Source organism: Salmo trutta, chromosome 21 (genome assembly GCF_901001165.1).
Source record: "Salmo trutta chromosome 21, fSalTru1.1, whole genome shotgun sequence".
In the NCBI taxonomy this organism is placed as follows: Eukaryota; Metazoa; Chordata; class Actinopteri; order Salmoniformes; family Salmonidae; genus Salmo; species Salmo trutta.
In genome coordinates this window covers 12,532,493-12,559,085 of record NC_042977.1, presented here as the reverse complement: position 1 = coordinate 12,559,085, position 26,593 = coordinate 12,532,493, and the positions used below count along the sequence as shown (strand labels likewise).

General features: G+C 44.1%; 1 protein-coding gene and 1 long non-coding RNA gene across 2 annotated transcripts; one reads left to right on the top strand and one right to left on the bottom strand.

Annotated features, from left to right (window-relative positions):
- The first annotated feature begins 114 nt into the window (after positions 1-114).
- On the top strand, positions 115-672 carry LOC115156709 (uncharacterized). The gene is made up of 2 exons (XR_003868309.1): positions 115-355; positions 489-672. It is a non-coding gene; the product is annotated as an uncharacterized LOC115156709 (long non-coding RNA).
- A 9-nt stretch (positions 673-681) lies between these two features.
- LOC115156707 (protein wntless homolog) lies at positions 682-25,504 on the bottom strand. The gene is made up of 12 exons (XM_029704310.1): positions 25,123-25,504; positions 21,738-22,010; positions 17,840-17,964; positions 17,457-17,618; positions 17,081-17,217; positions 13,823-13,991; positions 7,078-7,175; positions 6,891-6,954; positions 5,458-5,601; positions 3,752-3,835; positions 3,396-3,549; positions 682-1,938 (listed from the first exon to the last, which is right to left on the bottom strand). Exons 1-12 carry the CDS (start codon positions 25,226-25,228, stop codon positions 1,841-1,843), a joined length of 1,614 nt encoding a protein of 537 aa, XP_029560170.1. The 5' UTR covers positions 25,229-25,504; the 3' UTR covers positions 682-1,840.
- Between the last annotated feature and the right edge of the window lie 1,089 nt (positions 25,505-26,593).

The window sequence follows — 26,593 nt, the reverse complement described above, 5'->3', positions numbered from 1 at the left end:
AGATCTTTGGCCAGGTCCTTGATAAGGCAGCTATTTAAATTATTCTAGGAAAACATATGGGGTTCCCCCTCTCAACCAGAGAGCTGCCAGTGAGCTCTGTGGCCCCTCAGGGTGGCATGCTTCTGGCTGAGGCCTCACTGCAGCAGCCTATAGTGATGAGGTGCTAAACACTGGTTGAAACATGCACTCCTTCAAAGCAGCCATGTAGCAGGGGAGACCAAGGCAGCAGAGAAATAACTATCCTCCACCAGCCTCTCCACTGCTACAGGTGGGGGGGAAAAATACTGGAGGAACTGGCTGCTTCCGGGGACTATGGAGAGCACTGACAGTAGTCAGAGGAATGGAAAAGAAGCCTGTAAGCATTACTAATCGCTCTGTTGTACTTTTACTCCGTATTTCATTTCTCTAATACTGTAGCAACACTTCCTGTCAACACAGAATATTGAAGTTACAAATTTGTGATTAACGGTTTCCTTTTTTCCCCCCAGGCTCATTGAGTTGCTAAGGCAGAGGATAAACTACTGCAAGCACGAGGAATAATTCCCATTTAGGAATAGAAAAATGTTCAGTAAACTTTTGTAATTTCTTTGCAAAAGTGTTTGTTTTTCATTGAATTTATAAGTACTGTCTGATAACATTATCAAGAAAATAAAACTGACAAAGAAAATTCAATACAAAAACTTGAGTGAATATACTTTACTTAGCAAATATTAGAGGACATGGCATAAAGTTAATTTAATTATCATAAAAAGCACAAAACTACACTCCCACGTGTAATACAATCTTCAAATTTCAAAACTGTTTCTTTTGCCAACAGACAGTAAGTGATACAGCATGTCAATATTTCATACAGTTGACAATAAGCACTTTATAAAAAATATATATCTAGATGGTAACAATGAACTTGGTGTTTCCCAAAAAGGCCTTGTGGTTTGTACACTTTCCCCACAATCCAAAAAGGCAAACCCCACTTGGAAGAGTGATAGACAAGTGAATCCAGTAGTCTAGAACTTTCCATGGACGTGTACAGGTGAGAGTGAGTGCAGACAGAAGTGACAATAAAGCTTGCCGTTATTACTGATATTACTGACAACTTGCGGAGGTGTGCTTTCTTTTGACAGATCTTCTGAAAGTGGCCATGTTGGACGTTGTACGATGAGGCATACACACTCGTGTATATCCTACTGGTTATTTTAATGTAAAACTGCTGAGGTGAACAGTCAAAAAATGGCATCCATACAAAATTTGTTCCCTCTAAATAACAAATGAATGTCTTCAGTGGGGCAACCAGTTACACCTTGGAAAGGCCCAGTGTTTTTCCTGGAGTTGGATGCAGTTACCACTGGACACTGATTTAAGGTCAGATTTGTACTCCCTCCCCCTAATGGAAACATTTAGGATTTGGGGAGGGTAAACTGATCCTAGAACTGTGCCTGAAGGCAACATCTACCTGGAGTGCGATTTCCTCCACAACTCCCTCTTATGACCACCAGATGGTGTGCTACATCCTTCTAGTCCGTTTCCATTTCAAAGCAGCTAGTCCACAATCTGGACTTCATAAGAAAGAGTACAGTTGTGCAACAACATTACAAAACAACATTACAAACACTGACAGTTAACAGACTGTGTCAAATGTCAAAGATGGATATACAATCCGGCCCCATGTCTGCAATGAAATGAATGGACCGTAGGCCTACAAAAAAAAAGTAGCTTTTGAACTTTTGGGACAGTGACTGGAAGGGGGACATTGGGATTTGGTTAAAGAAAGAACAGTCAGGGTTCGAGGGAAGGACTTTTGTAGGGTAGGTATTAGAAGGTGGGAGGTCCAGGGGAGGGGGGGCTACTCTTGGGCCTTTTTGCCCGTCATCTTGTAGATCTCGGTGGGTCCGTCCACGTGGGTGATGGTGGTGGTCAGCTGGATGTCCTCCCCACTGGCTCCTGAACAAAGCACAGTGACCAACAGACAAATCAGTACACAGGCAGCAGTACATCTGGGTCATCTGCGTTGGGCTCGTTAGGCACCAAACAGTTAAACGGAGCAATACAAGAAAAGCTTGTCGTCTTCAGTTGAAAAATGTTAAGAAAAGATGTCTATCCTGAGAGTCCTAATGGTTTTGAACAAACCTTGTGCTGTTGTGCTTCCCATTTCAGTCACAATGTATACAACGGACTTATTTTGTCCCCTGATGCAGGCTTTAACGCCGCAATGCGTTTTTTTTAAAAAGACACAGCTTTCATTAAAACCTTTTCCTCGTCAATTTGCTCTTTATGTCACGCCCTCTGGTTCACGACAGACGTCATTTATTACTTTGTCTTTTGAAACAGCGACCTGATTAAATGGACAGAGAGGGAGAGGGAGATAAGGCGAGAAACCGCTCCAGAAAGAGACACGCACAAACCACTCCAGGCTAACGCATTTCAGGGAACCCTTTCCCGAACTCCAACAGGTCTCCTCTTATGCCTACTGTGCCAAAGTGATTTAGAGTTGTTAAAATGGGAGTGACGAGTGTGTTGCTATTACGGTAGTATTGTCAAATGTCCACTTTCAACAACCATGAGAATTGGTTAAAAAGAAGGTTATGCATGCCAACATATTAGGCAATAACTAAGAGTAGGCAAAGTGATGGTGTCAGAGGAAAGTTAAACATTTTACCATTGCAACATTTGATGTAGTCACATTCGCAGTGGTTGTCTGAAGCGCGCTAGATTTCACAGCTGGCAATGCCTCGTCGAGATTGTTGCAAATGATGGGGAATAACCAATGTCAATGAGCGTCTTTACCATCTTTCCTTTGCAGTACCGCACTGTCGTGATTACCGGCGGAGTTTTAGGAGTCGATTTTACTCCTGGCTGAGAGTTTACCTGGGCAGTGTCTTAACGTCCTCCTATAACAAGGGTAGGCAACCCTGTTCCTGGAGCGCCGCAGGACTAGGCACCACACCTGACTTACTGAGGTAATTGATTAGTTCAGGCCTAAATTCAACACACCTGGTCTTACGGATTGGTTGAATCAAAAATATTTAGTGCCTGCGGCACTCCAAGGACCAGGGTTACCTACCCCTGTTCTATAAGCTACCTCTGAGCTGGGAGTTTCTTTAGTCTTGAAACAGGTTTTAACAGGATTCCTAGAATCTTTTCGGAGATTCTTTGTGGATACGGGCCCTGGTGTCCGTTAGACACACCCTCCTCCGAGCACCAGAGGCCCTTAACCTCAGCAAGAAACATACATCTGAAAGTAATGTTAGTACCTCAAAAAGGAGACACTGTTGCGTGTCAACATTCGCTCACCCCGGTGAAGTGTATTGGGACTCTTACAATGCACTTTAAATAACATTTGACGTCACGTTTGACCTACTGACAGTTGACCATTAGAGGCAGGCGTTAGCTGGACTCACCCCTGGACTGCTCGTCTCCGTAGCGTTTGTGTGAGGGAGCATACAGGAACATGATGGCGAACACGTAGAGGTTCCACATTCCGTAGATCCCTGTGAAGAAGGCACTGTTCACCTGCACCGTGTAGTCTCCCCAGTGCCAGTGGCCCTCGTTCACCTAGACACACACACAATATGGGTTGTGTTCAGTAGGTACAACATTAACAAAACTATCTGAACTTGTCCAATAACAGTTGTTTTCGTTTTCCGACACAAAACGTTTTGTTATGGAATTCCCCAATTAGCATGACCCTGCTTCAATACCTAACCCTCTCCAGAGGATTCTGTGATACCCCTGGAGGCACACAGACAGAACTCACCTGACTGATGATGAAGAAGATGACAGTCATGGCAGCGCAGGTCAGAGTGACCAACATGAGGAACTTGAACCGGAAGATGAGCCCCTTCGAGAAGATGATTAGAATTAATACTACTATCCATGAAAAAAGAAACAGACACAGCAAATTCATTGAAAATAAAATGTTTAAGTCTGTGGAGGCTGCTGAGGGGAGGACGGCTCAATTGCTAGAACAGAGCAAATTAAATAGCATCAAACGCATGGAAACCATGCGTTTGATACCATTCCACTTATTCCGCTCCAGCCATTACCACAAGCCCGTCCTCCCCAATTAAGCGGTCACCATACTCCTGTGATTTAGGTACATACGGTACACAAATTTAGACAGGGACTTAAAGTGCCTTCAGGAAGTATTCATACCCTCAACTTATTCCACATCTTGTTACAGTCTGAATTCAAAATGGATTAAATTGTTTCTCTCACCCATCTACACACAATACCCCATAATGACAGTGAAAACATGTTTTTAGAAATGTTAGCAAATGTATTGAAAATGAGATATATACACACACATCTCATTTACATAAGCATTCACACCCCTAAGTCAATACATTGTAGAAGCACCTTTTGTGGTGATTACAGCTTTGAGTCGCCTTGGGTATGTCTATATCAGCTTTGCGCATTTTCTCCCATTCTTCCTTGGAGATTTTCTCAAGCTCTGTTAAATTAGACGGGGAGCGGCGGCGAACAGCAATCTTCAAGTCTTTCCACAGATTTTCAATGGGATTCAAGTCTGGGCTTTGGCTGCACTTCAAGGACATTCACATTCTTGTTCTGAAGCCATTGCAGTGTTGCTATGGCTGTATGCCCAGGGGTCATTGTCCTGTTGGATTGTACATCTTCGCCCCAGTCTAAGGTTGTTTGTACTCTGAAGCAGTTTCTCATCAAGGATTTACCTGTATTTGGCTTCATTCATTGTACCCTCTATCCTTACCAGTCTCCTAGTCCCTGCCCTTTGAAAAGCATACCCATAGCATGATGCTGCCTCCACCATGCTTCACAGTAGGCATGGTGTTAGACGGGTGATGAGCTGTGCCTGCTTTGCATTCAGGCCAAAGAGTTACATTTTTGTCTAATCAGACCACAGAATATTTTGCCTTATATTATTTTTTGCCTTAGTCTTTCACGTGCCTTTTTGCCAACTCCAGGCGTGCAGCCATGTGCCTTTTTCTCAGGAATGGCTTCCATCTGGCCACTCTCCAATAACGCCCAGATTGGTGAAGTGCTGTAGAGACTTGTCCTTCTGGCAGGTTCTCCCATCTCAGCCAAGGAACTCTGTTGTTCTGTCAGAGTGGTCATTCGGTTCTCGGTCACTTCCTTGACCAAGGCCCCTTCTTGCCAAGTTGCTCAGATTGCCTAGAGCTGGCAGTCCGACCAAAGTCCGGGTAGTTCCATATGTTTTATGTTTCCCAATGACGGAGACCACTGTGCTCTTGGAAAAGTTCAACACTGTAGAAATTGTTTCCTACCTTTCTCCAGATATACACTACCGGTCAAAAGTTTTAGAACACCTAATTCAAGGGTTTTTCTTTATTTTTTACTATTTTCTACATTGTAGAATAATCGTGAAGACATCAAAACTATGAAATAACACAAATGGAATCATGTGTAAGCAAAAAAGTGTTATATAAAATATATTTTGAGATTCTTCAAATAGCCCCCCTTTGCCTCATAGTGCAGGCGTCTGGCCTTGGACATGGCGGGCAGGGAGGACCTCTTCCCACTGATGTTGCGGAACACTTGGAACACCATGAAGCACAGAAAGAGGAAGTAGAGACAGGCACAGATCCCCGCCACGATGATGAACGCCATCTGTAATCAACCTCAGTCAAGGAGCTAACGTGCATGGTGATGCTAATAAAACATAGCTTAACAAATCGTTCGATTACGCAAACTGAATGATTAGACTCTTACCATTAGACAGGACTGACCATAACTGAAGCACCATATATAGACCCCTGGCTCTAGCCTGATGCATCTTACAGCACAGTAGCAGTAAAAGTACATTTTCCAACAGGCTGATAGAAACCCATGGCTGTTTGCAGACCTTCCACTTAATTCTAGGAACACTAAATAGAAACCACTTTGGCTAAAAAGGTTCCATGCTTGACAGAGATGGCCATCGTTTTTTTATTTTCGTATGTACTTTTACCCCTTTTTCTCCCCAATTGGTAGTTACAGTCTTGTCCCATCGCTGCAACTCCCCTACGGACTCGTGAGAGGCGAAGGTCGAGAGCCATGCGTCCTCCGAAACACGGCCCCGCCAAGCTCCACTGCTTCTTGACACACTGCTCGCTTAACCCGGAAGCCAGCCACATAAATGTGTCGGAGGAAACACTGTCCAGCTGGCGACCGAAGTCAGCTTGCAGGTGCCCGGTCCACCACAAGGAGTCGCAAGGAGCGCAATGGACAAGGAAACCCCGGGCTGGCCAAACCCTCCTCTAACCCGGACGACGCTGGGCGTCGCCTCATGGGTCTCCCTGTCACGACCAACTTTTTAAAGGGCTTTTTTTCTCCCACTAGTCTGGAGAGCGAGCAAAAAGAGAGCGAAAGAGAGAAGGATTGCTAGAGAGGGAGAGAGGTGAAGCAGAGAGATTAAGTAAGTCTTGCTGCTACTAGTTTCTGATGGGGGTTGTTCTGATGAATCTTGCATCACCTAGGCCTGTGGGTTTCCCCTATGCAGCTCTTCTCCTTCTCACACACAGACACAGAGTGAGGGGGCTAGGAGAGGGTAAATAAGGAGGAGAGATGGCCCAAGGCAGGAGTAGGCACTGCCAGCACCGCTGAATTATTGCTAACTTCAGCACAGAACACAGTGACGAGAGGAACTGTGACTGTGAAACTAACAGAGGAGACGTGCTCTGATTAATGTTAGTATGTTGATGTCAAATGCTGATACACAATCTGGCCCCATCTTGCGAAGAAATGTAAAAAATGATCATATAAATAATTCCAGGATACACTGGAAACTTGTAAGGGGATATACAGTACAATTGCATGGACACATTCTTTTTCAGACAAGAGATAATTCATCCCTAATTTAGTCTCCTTCGGGCCATCAACTTTTAAGGCAAGAAGTCATCAACGTAATCAAAGGATACAGCCAACTCAGTCCCCACGTCGGAAGCCCAAATACTGTAGAAAGGGTTCTTCAACTGGACTCCCCTGGTGGGGAGAACAAATACGTCAGAAATGGCCCCTGAAAATCTGTGCGGATAACCTTTAAATAGGTCGGAGCTTTGTTTTTACAGTGTGGTGAAGTGTGTGTGTGTGCGTGCGCGCGCTCACCTCTCACACATGTCGAAGATGAAGAGGCAGAAGGAGCCAAAGACAATGGGTCCCACCTGCTTCCAGTAGATTGAGAAACGGTTCCTCTCCATCTGGTCCTGGGGTGAGGGGAAATTATAAAAAGTGGGACAGAACAGTAAGACAAGAGAGAGGGATAAAATAATAAAATGTAGTTCAAAATAAAAATGTATCCATCTACATTTCAGTCATTTAGTAGACGTTATTATCCAGAACGACTTACAAGAGCAATTAGGGTTAAGTGCCTTGCTCAAGGGCACAGACTTTTCACCTGGGTTCAGCGACCTTTTGGTTACCTGGCCAACGCGTTTATCCGCTAGGGTACCTGCTGCCCGAATGAAATGGATTCTAAAAGTCAAACCAAGTCAATGGATACCAAGTCAATGGATACCAAGTCAATGGATACTCAAGGTAGTTTTAAAATCATTCAATTTCGGTCCAGACTCCCCCAAACCCAACTCATCAGAATGCCCCACCCAATGACCGAACTGGATCCGTCCGATGTGGTCCTGATGGCGTGCAAAAAAGGAGCACGGTCTAGGGGACAGGCCTCTACAATATGTATATGAGCTTTGATCGGCCTGAAACGTCAAACATAATGTTACCTGAACCCAATGAGCCCTACAAAGATACATGTTGAGTCCAAGCCAGAAAAAGCCAAAATGATTGTGCCGCTAACCAACACATACACTACATAACCAACAGTATGTGGACACCTGCTCGTCGAACATCTCATTCCAAAATCATGGGCATTAATATGGAGTTGGTCCCCCTTTGCTGCTATAACAGCCTCCACTCCTCTGGGAAGGCTTTCCACTAGATGTTGGAACATTGCTGCGGGAACTTGCTTCCATTCAGCCACAAGAGCATTAGTGAGGTCGGGCATTGATGTTGGCGTCCCAATTCATCCCAAAGGTGTTTGATGGGGTTGAGGTCAGGGCTTGATGGTGTTCGTTCCTTGTTCCTTGTCAATCATTGGTGAAATTGGCATTCAGACAATATCTTTAATTAAATCAAAACCTTTATTAATGCAATTGCAGACAAAAGTTAACGGGATCATAGCACGCATGTTTCAGAGTAAGTTCTGCACCCCACCTAAGGGCACAGCTGATTATATATATGTGATCACTCCCTAGTGGTATGATCACCTACGTCAATGTGTGTGTGTGTATCAATAAGCTGAGGTTACCTTACAAGGCGACCTAGTACAGTAGCTTCTCTGAACGTTTTAGCATTGTCCGCTGTTTCACAAGATCAAAATATCGAAACCTGACAGTGGTTACTTCTCTTTATCTAGTTTCGGTCTGACTCAGACCCAGCCTGCAGCTCACTCTCACAACAGCCAGGGCTTAACCACAAAGACTAATATAGATGCTACTGCAACGTATAGTGGCAGAGTTTTTAGACACATATAATAAGATACTGTTGCTAAGGCCTGCAGCAAAACATATGAATCTTAAGGTCCCCTTAATTAATAATGGGGAGGGTCTTTGGGACTCACCCCCTACAGGCTCTGTGCAGGCCAGCCAAGTTCTTCCACATCGATCTCGACAAACCATTTCTTTATGGACCACGCTTTGTGCACGAGGGCATTGTCATGCTGAAACAGGAAAGGGCCTTCCCTCAAACCGTTGCCACAAAGTTGGAAGCACAGAATCGTCTAGAATGTAAATTGTATACTGTAGAGTTAAGATTTCCCTTCACTTGAACTAAGGGGCCTGAACTATGAAAAACAGGCCCAGAAATGTATTCCTCCCCCAAACACTACAGATAGCGTTCTCCTGGCATGCATCAAACCCAGATTCATCTGTCGGACTGCCAGATGGTGAAGTGTGATTCATCACTATAGAAAACACCCAGAGTCCAATGGCAGCAAGCTTTACACCACTCCAGCCAACACTTGGCATTGTGATCTTAAGCTTTTGTGCGGCTGCTCGGCCAAGGAACAGTTCTTGTGTCGACGTTGCTTCCATAGGCAGTTCGGAACTCGGTAGTGAGTGTTGCAACCGAGGACAGACAATTCTTACACGCTACGTTTCCACTTCACAACAACAGCACTTAGTTGACCAGGGCAGTTCTAGCAGGGCAGAAATTTTACAAACTGACATTTTGGAAAGGTGGCATCCTATGATGGTGCCACGTTGAAAGTCACTGAGCTCTTTCAGTAAGGCCATTCTACTGATCATGTTGGTCTATGGAGATTGCATGGCTGTCTGCTCGATTTTATACACCTGTCAGCGATGGGTGAGTTTGAAATAGCCGAATCCACTCATTTGAAGGGGGTCGCCACATACTTTTGTATATATAGTGTATGATAGGCTATATTACACAAAACATAAAATCTTAAAACCCCATAGATGTACGCTGTCTTGAGAACATCTAGTAATCTTATTCTTTGAGTGTGGACTGCATTTTATGTACTGGAATTACACACCTCTTTCAAATAATGAAGCTGGGCTAAAGCATGCAATGCTGATGGTTCATTGATATGTGCAGGACATGCAGCCTACAAAGTTAAAATGATAGGTTAGTCAATTTGAATGAATTTGTTTATAATCATAGGGCCTATTTAAAAAATGTATAATCAGTAGGCTGACACGTACAGTGCAGTAGGAAAGCATTAAGACCCCTTCAGTTTTTTCCAGATTTTGTTACGTTACAGCCTTATTCTAAAATGGATAAAATTATTATTTTTTTTAAATCCATCATACAATAATAACCTTTTTTTACTTTGTCATTATGGGTATGTTAGCACATTTATTCAAAATGTAAAAAAAACAGAAACACCTTAAGTATTAAGAGCCTTTGCAATGAGAGTCGAAATTGAGCTCAGGTGCATCCTGTTTCCATGGATCATCCTTGAGATGTTTCTACAACTTGATTGGAGTCCACCTGTGGTAAATTCAATGGATTGGTCATGATTTGGAAAGGCACACACCTGTCTATATAAGGTCCCACAGTTGACAGTGCATGCCAGAGCAAAAACCAAGCCATGAGGTCGAAGGAATTGTCCATAGAGCTCTGAGACAGGATTGTGTCGAGGCACAGATCTGGGGAAGGGTACCAAAAAAATTACTGACGCATTGAAGGCCCCCAAGAACACAGGGGCCTCCATCATTCTTTAAATAGAAGAAGTTTGGAACCACCAAGACTCTTCCTAGAGCTGGCCAACCGGCCAAACTGAGCAATCGGGGGGGCCTTGGACAGGGAGGTGACCAAGAATCCAATGGTCACTCTGACAGAGCTCCAGAGTTCCTTCATGGAGATGGGAGAACCTTCCAGAAGGACAACCAGGCCTTTATGGTAGAGTGGCCAGATGGAAGCCACTCCTCAGTAAAAGGAAAATGACAGCCTGCTTGGAGTTTGCCAAAAAGGCACCTAAAGACTCTCAGACCATGAGAAACAAGATTATCTGGTCTGATGAAACCAAGATTGAACTCTTTGGCCTGAATACCAAGCGTCACATCTGGAGGAAACCTGGCACCATCCCTACAGTGAAGCATGGCAGCATCATGCTGTGGGGATGTCTTTCAGCGGCAGGGAGTGGGGAACTAGTCAGGATCAAGGGCAAGATGAACAGTGCAAAGTCCAGAGAGATCCTTGATGAAAACCTGTTCCAGAGCGCTCAGTACCTCAGACTGGGGTTAAGGTTCACCTTCCAACAGGACAACCACCCTAAGCACCCAGCCAAGACAATGCAGGAGTGGCTTCGAGACAAGTCTCTGAATGTCCTTGAGTGGCCCAGCCAGAGCCCGGACTTGAACCCGTTCGAACATCTCTGGAGAGACCTGAAAATAGCTGTGCAGCAATGCTCCCCATCCAACCTGACAGAGCTTGAGAGGATCTGCAGAGAAGAATGGGAGAAACTCCCCAAATATAGGTGTACCAAACTTGTAGTGTCATACCAAAGAAGACTCGAGGCTGTAATCCCTGCCAACGGTGCTTTAACAAGTACTGAGTAAAGGGTCTGAATACTTACAGTTGAAGTCAGAAGTTTACAAAAACTTAGGTTGGAGTCATTAAAACTCGTTTTTCAACCACTCCACAAATTTCTTGTTAACAAACTATAGTTTTGGCAAGTCGGTTAGGACATCTACTTTGTGCATGACAAGTCATTTTTCCAACAATTGTTTACAGACAGATTATTTCACAATCACAATTCCAGTGGGTCAGAAGTTTACATGCACAGTCAACTTAGTGTCTTTAAACAGCTTGGAAAATTCCAGAAAATGTCATGGCTTTAGAAGCTTTGATAAATTATGTCAATTAGCCTGAGTCAATTGGAGGTGTACCTGTGGATATATTTCAAGGCCTACCTTCAAACTCAGTGCTTCTTTGCTTGACATCATGTGAAAATCAAAAGAAATCAGCCTAGACCTCCACAAGTCTGGTTCATCCTTGGGTGCAATTTCCAAAACGCCTGAAGGTAACACGTTCATCTGTACAAACAACAGTACGCAAGTATAAACACCATGTGACCACGCAGCCGTCATACCACTCAGGAAGGAGACGCGTTCTGTCTCCTAGAAATGAACGTACTTTGGTGCGAAAAGTGAAAATCAATCCCAGAACAACAGCAAAGGACCTTGTGAAGATGCTGGAGGAAACCAGTACAAAAGTATCTATATCCACAGTAAAACGAGTCCTATATCGACATAATCTGAAAGGCCGCTCAGCAAGGAAGAAGCCACTGCTCCAAACCCACCATAAAAAAGCCGGACTACAGTTTGCAACTGCACATGGGGACAAAGATTGTACTTTTTGGAGAAATGTTCTCTGGTCTGATGAAACAGAAATAGAACTGTTTGGCCATAATGACCATCGCTATGTTTGGAGGAAAAAGGGGGAAGCTTGCAAGCCGAAGAACACCATCCCAACTGTGAAGCACGGGGGTGGCAGCATCATGTTGTGGGGGTGCTTTGCTGCAGAAGGGACTGGTGTACTTCACAAAATAGATGGCATCCTGAAGATGGAAAATGTTGTGGATATATTGAAGCAACATCTCAAGACATCAGTCAGGAAGTTAAAGCTTGGTCGCAAATGGGTCTTCCAAATGGACAATGACCCCAAGCATACTTCCAAAGTTGTGGCAAAATGGCTTAAGGACAACAAAGCCAAGGTATTGGAGTGGCCATCACAATGCCCTGACCTCAATCCTATAGAAAATTTGTGGGCAGAACTAAAAAAAAGTGTGTGCGAGCAAGGAGGCCTACAAACCTGACTCAGTTACATCAGCTCTGTCAGGAGGAACGGGCCAAAATTCACCCAACTTATTGTGGGAAGCTTGTAGAAGGCTACCCGAAACATTTGACCCAAGTTAAACAATTTAAAAAGGCAATGCTACCAAATACTAATTGAGTGTATGTAAACTTCTGACCCACTGGGAATGTGATGAAAGAAATAAAGGCTGAAATAAACCATTCTGACATTTCATATTCTTAAAATAAAGTGGTGATCCTAACTGACCTATGACAGTGAATTTTTACTAGGATTAAATGTCAGGAATTGTGAAAAATGTATTTGGCTAAGGTGTAGGTAAACCTCCGACTTCAACTGTACGTAAATGTGATCTGTTTTTTATTTTTAATACATTTGCAAAGATTTCTAAAAACCTGTTTTCATTGTCATTATGGGGTATTGTGTATAGATTGAGGGGGAAAAAACTATTTAATCAATTTTAGAGTAAGGCTGTAAGATAACAAAATGTGGAAAAAGTTAAGAGGTCTGAATACTTTCCGGAATGCACTGTACCTTTCAGAATGTTTCCCGCATGGCGTGTCGTCCTTCTCTTTATTATTGTAGTGACATGCTTGAATAATATTGGACTACAATAGGATCCAGCGCTTTTGCGTCTTCACAAAGATTGAATAGTTACGGTCTAAATAAATAACTGCTATATCCATTCAGACCATCTCTGTCTCTCCAGCATTTATTTTGGCAGTTGTCTTTTACATTCAGCAAACAAGAGCTAGCTTTTTATTTTACAAGGTAAGTTGACTGAGAACCTAATACAGTATGTCGTCAAGCTGGCATCTCTCTTCGAATAAAATGATCCTACTTAGGTTCCAAAAACGAAGAAGAATTGTATTATTCTTTGCAAGGGATTACAAAACTCTAGTCTAAGCTGTAAACTGCAGCGAATATGTATTTGAAATAAAAACGCTCAAAAGCTCTACGTTTTGAATACACGTTTCATTCCGAATTAACTGCATCTAGCCTAGGCCAAGTTAAGCAACCACTTGAAGAAGTCTACTCTCGACAATTTACAAGGTACAGAAATGCAATTTGAATGGACTGATTTAAAGCAATGATATTACTATAGGCTATGGTGCAGCAAATTTACTTGTCACAAGACGAGACAAAAAAGTGACCAACTGATGAGATACATCCATTGTGAACTGCGCTCCATATCAAGATGCGCTGTGTCCCCCCACAATGACATGCTTTGGGAACACCCCCCGGTCTGTAGTGATCGGCTCCTGATTTGCTAGTGTCAAACCGACGACCCCATCAGATTTTCCGGGAGAATGTCAGCCAACGCCCTCCAACACACTCCCGGTCATGCTCCAAATGTGTATTCACGGTACTTAACACTTCCGAGTTGGCTAAATCGATATTCTCCTTAAGTCACACTCAACCATTGGATAATAAGCCAAATTAACACAAATGGATAGATACTAAGTCGTCGGAAGAATACTTGGGAGAGGTAAAAAGACTGGCGACAAACCATGAGGTGCTCTCCACAGAAGATGATCCAGAAGGAGAGCAGCATGGCGTAGAAGATGCCCTGCCGGATGTCCCCGAACAGCAGCATCCAGGTCCAGTTGAACCCCACAGAGAACCACTCCACCGGGATGTTGATGAACGTCATGCACAAGCCCAGGGCAAAGATCACCCTGGAGGACACAGCAGCACCATCATCAGTACCACCATCATCCGCCATTAACATGCTAAATCAACACAAATTAAAATACCAGTCATCATCACCATAACGCACTGTATTAATATAATGATCATAATCAATATCATCATCACCATCATCATTATTATTATTATGTCCGTTAGTTTTATATAATGGTCAGAATTGTAAAAAAAAGTTTAACAATCTCCTTTGTCATTCAAATCAAAATGTTATTTGTCACATGCTTACAGTGAAACGCTTACTTACAGGCCCTTCCCAACAACGCAGAGAAAGAAGAGAGACAATAGAAAAGTAATAACAAATACACAATGAGTAACGATAACTTGGCTGTATACACGGGGTAGCAGAACCGAGTCCAGGTAATGGAGGTAGATCTGTACATAACTAGGAATAAAGTGACTAGGCAATAGGATAGAGAAAACAGTACCAGCAGCGTATGTGATGAGTTAAAAAACGTTTGTGCAAAAAGGATCAATGCAGATAGTTAAATTGTTAACCAAATAGCTACCCGGACCCGCTTGCCGTGCGGTAGCAGAGAGAACAGTCTATGACGGGTGGCTGGAGTCTGAACGTTTTTGGGGCTTTCCTCTTACACCACCTGGTATAGAGGTCCTGGATGGCAGGGAGCTCGGCCCCAGTGATGTAATGGGTCGTACACACTACCCTCTGTGTAGCGCTTTGTGGTCGGACAGTTTCCATACCAAGTGGTGATGCAGCAAAATCAAGATGCTCTCAATGGTGCAGCTGTAGAACTTTGAGGATCGGAGTGCCCATGCCAAATCTCCACCACAGCCCCGTCGATGTGAATGGAGGTTTGCCTGGCCCTCCTTTTCCTGTAGTCCACGATCAGCTCGTTTGTTTTGCTGACGTTGGAGGGAGAGGCTGCCGTCCTGGTACCACATTACCAGGTCTCTGACCTCCTCCCTTTAGGCGGGGTCTCATCGTCGTCGGTGATCAGGCCTACCACCGTCCTGTCGTCAGCAAACTTAATGATGGTGTTGGGAGTTGTGCGCGGCCATTCATTCGGTAATAGACGACTTCCGCTGAGAAGGCATTGGCTCCATCAGAAATACTTGGGGACACAGAAGCCAGTGTGTCGCAGGAGAACTTCTACCAGGACGTTTCTCCGTAGACCCCTCAGGGAGCCGTGGGGTAGGACCTCCGGGAGATTCCATTCTCCATCTCTCCAATCACTGGACCACGCTGCCATGATAAATCACACTTTCTAAAATAAATAAATGAATAAAAAAATTGAACCAACCTATTACAGACACAGAACAAAGCTTCTCTGTTCAACCGCTGCAAGTCCCCGCATGCCGGGACAAGATGAAAGGATAATCGCATAGAGGGAAGAAAAGGAGGGAGGGGTGCAGATGAGGGATAGAGAAGGGGGGGGTGTATTGCAGGGAGGGGGTGGAACACGGGCTGAGAGTGGGGGAAATGGTGGTATGGGGTGTGTGGATGGGGGGGTTGCAATTGACTAAAAACATTGATCACATTCCAAAAGAGTCGGCAGCGAGATACGTTCCATTGGGCTGGTATGAAAGGAATGTCCTACGCCCTGCGAATATACAGATGGGAGAGATAGGGGTGTGTGTGTTTGTTTGTATAAAGAACACTTAAACTAAACAAGCTGCAGAGCTAGCTCCATAACTTGTAAGAGAGACATAAGCAGCAAGAGGCCTCAACCTACAACCTGGGGAAATAAAAGCACTAACTACAGTATAAAGGAATAGATTTGGTGGGGAAAAAAAGACACTGCGTGGACAAAACATTAGGAACGCCTACTCTTTCCATTACAAACTGACCAGGTGAAAGCTATACAAGGACTGTATATGTGTGCCATTCAGAAGGTGACTGGGCAACACAAAATATTTAAGTGCCTTTGAACTGGGTATGGTAGTATGTGCCAGGCGCACCGGTTTGACTGTGTCACAAAGCGCAACGCTGCAGGGTTTTTCATGCTCAACAGTTTCCTGCGTGTATCAAGAATGGTCCGCCACCCAAAATGGGGTGCAACTCAATATTAGGAAGGTGTTCCTAATGTTTTGTACTCTGTGTAGACTCACTTATTATTTCAGTGTGGACTACTGCCATTGATAAATGTATTCTTCCAGTGCCTTATATTCTTCCAGGAAACCATGCAAAGTAGTCCACCAGAAATGAATATGGCTAATTACTGATAAATGACCTTAAATGTACTTTCCACAAATAGAGTTTGAGTGCCACTTCCTGAGAGCTGCGCGGTCATTTGGGAACGAGGGCTCTGAGCCGTAGAGACGACGGGGAAGACGGACACAGGGAGGAGAGGTTGGGGTGGAAGTGTTAGCTGAGTGCTAGACGATTGTGTAGCGCGTTTCACGCTTGGACGAACGTTCCTGTGGTGTTGAACGTAGCGACGTACTGATATACACTCCCAGCGCTGCAGGGGATAAACCAAACTGAACACTTAGCTCTCGGCACAAGTTATCATTCTACGTTACATCGGTATATCATTTAAAATCTGCCGTTAGTTATTGTTTGAATTAAGTTGTCACCACTACAGGTTTTGAAAAAGCTACACCTGGTTCTCGTTTTTATTTAACAGTGTAGCAGCCCAACTGCTGCTCTAGGATCAGTTCTGTCTTTTTAGATCATTATGAATAAGTTTACATGACGCACAAGTGGGACCTGATCCTAGATCAGCACTCCTACCCTGAGGCACTTTATGAATACGGGCCCAGGACAGTGCACTGAGAACATCTGACCTAGATGCACAGTTCATCCATAGTTCATTTAACGACACGTCTCCTCCTGTACTTGCTAACGTTGCCATAAGCCCAAGGCCTAACTGGTATCCACTGGGGGTTAATGAGTTTAACCCTGGCTGAAGGCCTTCCTCGTGTGTATGAAGCTAGGACAAGGATATCCATGCATTTTGGATTAGAAATCAATTCTCACCGCACACCTACACGGTGCACCAGCTCACGAAGCAACCAACGCCAATGGATGACTGAACGGCGTAATACACAACAAAAGAACCATCCCGTTCACAGTCCAATAAACAATATGGCGGCCTTTTACTTTTCCAATAGCACGGGGGGTCGTGTCATGAGGGTGATGCGTCTCCAGTACCACACCAAGATGATGAGGATGCTGGGTGTGAGGAAGGTCTTCATGGCAAACCACACCTTGGTGAAACCGCCGTTCTGATGGATACCCTGATAGGATAGGAAATGAAAAACGTCAGACAGTCTTTCACACAGTTCACCTCAACATCTCGTTTGGCCTTTTTGGCTATCAGTTAGGACGTGAAAAACGTTTCTTTTTTTTTAAAGCATCTCCACACGTTTCAAGACAAAAGTAAAGGACATTCAATGATCGCAGATATTTTATGAATAGATTTGACTTCATTGAGTCTCTCTTCCAACACCCACTCACACACACACACACTACTAACCACCAGACGGATGTCCTTGATCTCTCCAATGCCCACGTTGATCTTATTGCGTTCGTTGACGGGCAGGCGGATGTTGAGCAGGTAGTACTTGTGGGCCACGTTGCCCAGCTCCATGAAGGGCAGCAGGTCACACTCGTAGTAGCGACCCTCGTTCTCATACGTCTACAGGACACAGCGAGAGATGACTTACACGCATCTGATGGGACACCAACTACACGGAATTTTGTTTCGAACATAAAATTCAATTTGATCAGCTGAAACCACAGAACTTTGGGAGACCTGATTGAAAAGCCAGTAGCACAAAAAAAAACCTTTAGGACAGGAAGTGTTTAACCCCAGAGGGAAGGGAACGGTTGGAACACTCCACAAAGTCCTGTGTTTACCTTGGTGGTGGTGAAGTTGCAGCTAAGCTTCCTTTGCTCTATAGAGTGGGCCATCTCTGTCCATTCACCGAGCATGTCATCCCTGTAGGCCACACCTACGTCGATGGTGGCCACTGCTCCATCCTCTGTAGGAGGAAGATGTCAATACAGCACACTTTAGTGGGATCCTAAAAGTTACAAAAAATAAAAATAAATTTAAAAAAAAGGTTTTCATGTTTACCAACTACCAAACTTTATATAGATGCCACATAACAGTTGGGGAGACTTCATTATAAATGGCATATATATCCCGTTTTTGCTCTACGAGGGTCTTAACAAGCAGATCAGCATGGAAGGGGGAATTTGCAATTAAATCAAATTCTCCACCTGCAATTCCCTATTCCGTAACTCAATTTATAGCTATGACAACAATACTTTGGTGTAAACCTGCGGTGACTGGGGTGAAATAAGTCTCGGATGACCAGAGGGAGCAACGTCTAGAGCTATGAAAAGAATGCATTCACCGCTGTAAATCCACAGTCTGGACTACTACACATACGATCTGTGCTAAGAGCAACACTGGGTCATTTTCATGCCGTCAAATTAGCAGACACTTCATTTGCTTTCGCTTAGCATGAAATGCTATACATTTCCTAGACAACGCATCCACTATAGAGGACGAGTGCAACTTTAAACTATTCCAAAGGCTACAAATGTGGTACTGGGCTTATTAAAAGGGATAGTTCAGCCCACAAAAAGTTTGTCGGTTAGATTTCAGTTAATATCTTGAAAATATGTCATAAAAAAGGTGACTCATCTGGAGTTTGAGATGTGAAAACGTTAGAGAAAAACTTTCAAGGGGTGATCAATCCCTTTAACTTTCAAAGTATGCAGGAAAGAATGCATGTCATGAAAAATACTATCAAGACAGAACAGATGCACCAAAATCTCACATCGGCGTGCCATGTTGATCCCAAAATAGTCCAAGGATGATTAATGATCCGAAACATTTCCCTGTTGAGGGGCTTAAAGATAGTTTACGTACACAAGGCCTTGAATTCCGTCTCCTACACAGTTGGTAATGATACAATATTACTGACTTGAAGGTGCAAAACGTTGAGCTGAACCTGGTTTTAGGTACTTTGAGAAACAAAATGGCCGTCAGAATGCACACACAGGCTTTAGATCTGTGCTTCACCCTTCCAAAGAGACTCGTGTGGTTATGAAACAAGCTGGAGAGCCCTGAAAGAAACCTGGTGCCCTGACCGGGAGAGGGGGAAGAGAGGAAAAGGAGGGAGGGGGAGTTATTGGCAGTCCTCTCTCCTCTACTGTCTCCATATACCCCTCTTTCCCGCCCCTCTCAAGTGAACACCGCCAAATATCCTGAATGTCAGCTTACCGCACACAAACATTCCACCCCAGTGCAGTGCCCATCGCCACTAAGCCTTCTCAACAGCTGTGTTATTGCTGGACCCCTGCCAGGGGTGGCTGTTGCCTGGGTGGAGTGGGGTGGGGAGAAAGAAAAAGGGGACAATTAATCTCAGCGACCAACCTTTGGCATGGTGAATGTCTAAAGAAAGTGGTTCTGGTTGAGTTAGACAAGCCGACGCCATTTTGTCACACAGAGGATTCTGGCTTTCATTGCTTACCCTCTCAGACAGAGAGATTTGGATGCCGTGAGAAAGTAAATCCCGAAGAGCTCAATGTCAATAGTTTGCTGGAACTTCTTTGAACAAACTGTAACTCCGCTCCTTGTTAATGTTACAGAGGTAGTTTGCAGGGCGAGCCACAAATGAAGAATATTCCTGCCTGAGACCATCTGACCTCTGAGACCAAAATGAGACCTAAGAGCTCAGCGAGCTAATGTGGTCTTGAGTGGCAAGGACAACCGGGATTTGACTTGCGATCGGTTACATTACAGCTACATGTTTCAGCACTGAAGCTGAATGCGTCGTTTTATATGCAGCCGCATGCCATTTCTGTGCATGATGACTCTTTAAAAAAAAGCCCAGGCAATCTGTCCATTTCTCCTCCGCGGCTCGGTCATAGACAGCTTTTGACATCAGGGTGATCCTCAGGGCCCGGGGCCCCACACAGTAAAACCTCTGGCAGGTGATCAGAGGCAGTCTGCCTGGCCCCGGCGGCTTAGAGTGGGGTGGACAACAGTCCCATATCTGGGTGGGTGGAATTCTGGGACGGGGTAGTGAATCGACGAGTAGTCTGGCAGCGCAAGCTGTAAACAAGCCCACGTCCTGCATAGGACAGGAGGTTTTTTGTTTTTAATGACCCGACATCTTGAGGAGTAAATACTGAAACATAGCTATAGCTAAAATTGGACTACACAGTATAACATAGTAAAACAAGATCAAACTTTACTTTTAGCTTTTCTATTGTGGTAAAAATGCAGTGCTTCGCTGCTCTAAACTATACGTTTGCAACATATCTTTGGTGAGAGGAGGATGTCACAGAGTGCCTCGTGCCCTACTGTACATGCCGTGCACCCTGCCCCCATCCGTTTCCCGAAGGGCGAGGACTCCTGCAGCTTGAAGGAGCCCGCGTTCTGATCACTTTCCCAGGCCGGCACGCCAATCCCCCTTCATTAGTCCTCCGTTATCCCCTCTAAGCCCTTCTTTCACAGCCCCAGACCTGGCGCAGCTCCGATCCCGCCCTGTCAGTGGCCTCTCCTTAACAACCACGCACACAGAGAAATTCCACTTACTGTCAAAGAAGGGAGAAGCAAGCTCAAGCTTCCACATTACCCTTAATGCCAGATCAGAAGACGGTTGCCATGTCTGAACCCTTGTCTGAATGTAATAACTGTGCACACTTCCAAAACAAAACCCTCATCCCTACACCTGGGCTCTTCTGGGAGAAAGGACTGGAATTGGTGTAAGAAAGATGGTGACATTTTCCTATGTCTATTGCCATATTGTAATAGGTGTACAGGAAGTACATTGGGTTCAGATTGAAATTGGGCACAGATCTGACGGATACCATGTTCAGATAAGGACCATGGTAAACCCTTCCTGGTCTGAACATAAAGGAATGTTAAGAGGATACAGGGAGATGTGGGATGTCTGCTTTGATGAGCAAATTTGGGGGGGGGGGGGGGGGGGGGGAATGAAGCTTTTATCAGATCAGGTGACAGTTAATTGAGCGAACACCAGCTGCCGAAAATGACTCAATATTTCAAGGGCTTTTATTTTTCTCATTTTACACTACCCTGCAACGGAAAGTTGCAGAGTTTTATTCCACTCCATATTAGGAAATTGCAAAGCTATCAGTGTCCAATTTGAGACAGCCCACCACAGTTCGAGCCGCCGCCAGCTACCTGTTCTATAGAGACTATAAGCCTCCGACGTGGAGCCCTGAGGCTTGTATCACTATGGAGAACCAGCAGCACATCCATCATTGATAGGCCTTTCTCTCAGTGCGAGAGAAATCCAATCTACTGAGAGGAGAGAAAAAGGCACATTCCTCTGGGTGCTCATGCATTCGCCACAATAAACAGGACAAAAGCAGGCAATACCCTGAGGTGACAGAGGGACACTAATATTAACAGCATCTACGTACACACACACACACACACACACACACACACGGATACTTTAGAAATTGGATCCACAAGGAGCGTAAGGGCAAAGCACCCGAATATTTTAGAGGTCATACAGATGCTCGTACGAGTGAATCCTCATGAATTATACTGACACAAAGACAGACCGGACAGAGACACAATTAACATCCTAAAAAAACAAACAATTGACAGACAAACACACAAAACACAGACACAACAAAACCAAAAAAGACAGACACAAAGATCAAAGCTAAGAATGTCTCGACACCAAAATAACACAAAATCAAAAAATGAAAAGACAATGAACGCCAACCACATTGAGCCCAAGTCTGCAGTTCCCCTTACCTATCTGGTTGTACATCTTGAAGGCGATGTCAAACTGCAAGATGACCAGCATGAACTGGAACCAGGGGCTCATCTCCTTGTTGGGCAGGGGGATGTGGACGGCAAAAACGATGTTGTTGGCCTCGATCTTCTTGGACATAGCCTCATCAAAGTCCTGGATCTTGTGGCACTGGTTAGGGCCCCAGGGCATGAACCACCTGCTACTCTGGTGATGTTTGTCCGTGTCCACACATTTGGTAGCCAGGTAATGGACTGCCGTGGTGGGGCTGGGAGCTACAGGAAGAGGGGAGTTGCTAAGTTACTGCCCGATCACTATGGTAGTTCACCTAGATCCATAAGATGTCCTAGTCATCTGACCTGAGGATGAGACCTTTTGTGTAGAAATAAAAACAGTAATTCTGTAAGCTATAGCTATATATTCTGTAAGCTATGGTATAAGCTATTGAATAATGGAATAAGCATTCTGGGGGAATTTTTCGTTGCGGACCACACTGACAATTTTGTTGTGGTTCTCATTTCAATGCTTGGCTCCCCGAGTGGCGCAGCAGTCTAAGGCACTGCATCTCAGTGCTAGAGGCGTCACTACAGACCCTGGTTCGATTCCAGGCTGTATTACAACCGGCCGTGATTGGCAGTCCCATATGGAAGCACACAATTGGCCCAGCGGGTATGGCCGTCATCGTAAATAAGAATTTGTTCTTAACTGACTTGCCTAGTTAAATAAAGGTTTGTTTATGAGATACACATACTATATATATATATATATATATATATATATATATATATATATATATATATATATATATATATATATATATATATATATATATATATATATATATATATATATATATATATATATTGTGTAACTTTTTATTATTGTGCTGAAATATAAAGCCCATGTGCAATCATCTGGAATTTTAAAAAAGCCCAGTATATTCTTCAATTACAGAATACACTACAAATAATTAATTCACAGCCAGGCTAATTGTGAAGTTTTAAACATGAATACATTTCCAAACTCATAATCAAAGCGTTGTTCTGGAGTTTAACTTGTGTCAGACGGCTACCAAGCTCATCAAAGTACGCACACGGGAAGAAGTTGAGTTGAAGATCAAACCTAGTCAAATCCTGGTTAAACAAAGTGACAATTCATTCTAACCATGTTGACAGTACAATCTGTATTAAGGCCCAATCCATTTCAAATGTGGCTCCCGGGAAAGGCCCCAGCACTTAAGTCATAATACTGTATCCTTATAGAGATTCATGAGCCAGATGAGGTTGGCCACTCTCTCGTAGGATTTCACTAGTCGTTGGGAAAGGTACTAAACATTAGCATTAGAAAGCTGAGGATATGGTTTGAGGTAAAAAAAAATAAACTGTGAAAGGTGCTGTGTAGATAGAGCAAGGAGGCTTGAGGGATGAAAGAGGAATAGGTATGAGGACTGAAAAAGGGTATTGACAGGGTAAGAAAAGGTGTCGGAGGGGGTTATGTGATTAGGCAGTAGTTAAAGACTCTCTGGGTCACTCAGGGCACCTTAAGTCCGTAAAAAAAGACCAGGATGTATTGGTAATAGATGTCAACAAGAGCCAGACCATGCCCTCAGGGCCAGAGACAGACATTCAGCCATGAACAAAATAACTTCTAAACTCTACTATGTATACATCAGTGTTGCTACCATTCCCTTTAAAACCTGCTCAAAGTGAAGGAATGAGACACCTGCAATGCACCGCTCGACAGGAGTTACTTCAGTTCTAAAATCCTCATACTCTCTTGATAACCTATCCTGCTAAAAACAAGGGAACGCGTCTGATTACGACGCCGTGGTCTGTGCTGATGGCCCCTGTGTAACACTTTGGATAGTCCATCTTTAGTTGCTCTACAGACTGAGTGACATTTCAACTAACCATCTACCAACCCTAACCCTAGGCGTAACCTTAGCAACCAACGTTGCTTATCAACAGATAGTTTGACCATGTAGAGCATCTACAGATGGACTATCCGAATAAAGTGTGACCGGTCTCGATTACTAGACGATGTTGAGCCTATTTACTCTCAATAGCGTAACAGACAAAAACACAACATAAAATAACCCTTGAGGCTAGGCCTTTGGCACCCTCCCCATAGAAGTAATCCAAGGCCATCTTGAGAAGAGTATCAACTATCTCTCTCTGTGCGAGTGTGTCTTCTTAGCTAGGTGCGCCAATGTCGCCTCACAATGGACTTAGGCCTACTCGGGAACAAGCACAGACGCACCAAATTGAATTAAACCAGCTCTACGGAACCCCTCCGAGTTCAATTATCCTGGCACCCTGAGATTCGGGGAGCACACCGCTCCTCCAGTCTCCACCCCAGTGTGTCCGCAATAATGGCCGCCTCTCGGCACCAGTGACCTCACGCTGTGTTGGAGTTGTCCAATAACAGGGGGAGACGAACGCCTTTCTACTCAATTACCCTGGCTGGCCCCGGCCACCGAGCAAATACAAAAGGCATCCGGCTTCATTAAAACTATCTTGGGCAGGAGTAGCCCAAACAAGCTCATTTATCAGCAGCCACCAAGCTCTGGAGAGGAGAGGAGACTGACTGACTGTGTTTTGCCAAAAGTAACCAGAGATTGGGATCTGTAACAACAGGCCTCATAGGACTCAACTATTGAGGCATTGAGTTTGTGGCAGTTTGTATGAGTATGTATGTATGTGCTGAGTGTGTGTGTGTCAGTGGGGAGCAGAGTCATGCAAATGGCACCGGCATTAGTCAAAATATGCAATGCTGAGAGGGGTTTGTGATTTAGGGAGAGAGGGAGATGCAAGGGGGAAATAAAGAGATGGTGCCTGCCTGGGGCTACGGAGCAGACATACATAATGAGAGGAAGGTGGAGAGAAGTGGGGCAGGCAACGTTCTGTGCTGGATCCGAGTGAAGTTATACACACCAATTCCTATGGTGTTTTACAGTAAGATGTGTCATTCTTAAAGAGAAAACAAAACCATGCAAATTAAAAAGTGAATTCACTCAATACTTTACAATAAAAAGGTATTATTAAATATAGGAAAGGTGCTTTGTATTAGTAAAGGCAAATCCAGAGGGAAATATTGAGTTGGAGACAGACGAATACCAGTATGTTCTTTTTCTTGCAACTTTTGATACAAAAGTTGATACATTGTAACTTCGTTAAAGGCTACATTGTTAAGTTACATAGACAACACTTTTTAAATGACAAATCATAAGTGACATTGACTAAATAATTCAATTGTTTTCATTATTTGATAGGCCTACATAGAATATTCAATATACTCGACAAATACTGGATCTTCAACCGTAGATGTCGGATAACAAAAGGCAAAGGTTGCAACAAAAGAGAATACAATTGGGAAAACCACGCTTACCAATCAAGCCACCGACCATAAAAGAAAACGCTTGGAACAAAAGCAGAATCACTCCCACGATCACCAACTTTTTGGTGCTCATGTTTTCAATAATTGCCCCGGCCATCTTAAAAAGTTGTTGAAAACTACGCCGAGTGAGGGAAAATAAAGGGAGTCGGGACGAAAGTCACCGCATCTAGTTCGTACTCCAGATGCCGAGATTGAGGAAGGCTGGCACCGCACTGCCTCGCCTGAAATTCAACTTCGAAGGAGGACTGTGAGGAAGAAAAAAAGGAGAATCACATGACGGAATAGCACGCCTGCCTATCCCTTCTGAACACTCCACTGCAGAAATATCCGTGGAGCGCCGCCGCGTAGCAATAGTGGTCCGTAACGCCAGGTTGCTTTGACATTGAGTGCCCGAATAATAACAGCCTCTATTATGCCAGTAAAGGGCTATGCAAAGGAACGTTTTCAGTGAAGCTTGAAGTGTTTTGATCTTGACGTGATTTTGCCCTCATTGCCAGTGTTAAAAACTCTATTAGTCCATAAATGTCCTAAGTCTGAATATGTGTGATATTTATGGATCAGCCTATACAAAAATGATCCTATCACGTTTCTTTATTTAGAGAAATGAATGTGTGAAGGAGATTTCATGCAAATTATTGAATGGGAAGTTATGGCCTCAAGTTTTGGACTCCTTATGCAAATATTAAAGCGTATGCACACTTTAGCTTACTGTTTTGTTGTGTGTCTGCGGCGCCCAAGATAGCCTATTATTGAGAGGCTAAAACCACCTATAAGCCACTTATTTTTTTTAGATAGTGTTGGAGGGAGGCGAGCTGCAGCGAGTGGGCGTATTTGTCACGCGCGCAGGCAGTTACAGGACAAATGTCACTTTACTTGGTGACAAGAGAAGGAAGTCTAAGAAACAGGTCAAATTATTATATATAGTGACCGTCATGATCACAGTGACATGGGTGCAAGGATAATCTATGCTTTTCCCCCTCACTTTAGCATGTGGATTTTGGGAGATCTAAACTTTAAGGAGTCCAAGGCCTAGCTACAGAAGCCTACACCTGTGGTAGAAGACAGTATTTTTAAAATGCATTATTATTTAACCATTATTTAACTAGGCAAGTCAGTTAAGAACAAATTCTGATTTTACAATGACAGCCTACCCCGGCCAAACCCTCCCCTAACCCCGACAATGCTGGGCCAATAGTGATACAGCCCAGGATCGAACCAGGGTACGTAGTGACACCTCTAGCATTGAGATGCAGTGCCTTAGACTGCTGTGCCACTCGGGAGCCAGACTACCCAAGCTCCAATTGATGAATTTGATGTAGCCTACTGAAGATTAAAAGCCTAGCTACAATATCAAATACTGAGTAGTCTGAGGCCAAACCAAAAGCTTTCAACCTATCAAAAGGCACTCAGCATATTTTACCAGAATGCCTTACCTACACAGGCCTGCCATGTGGGTCACTCA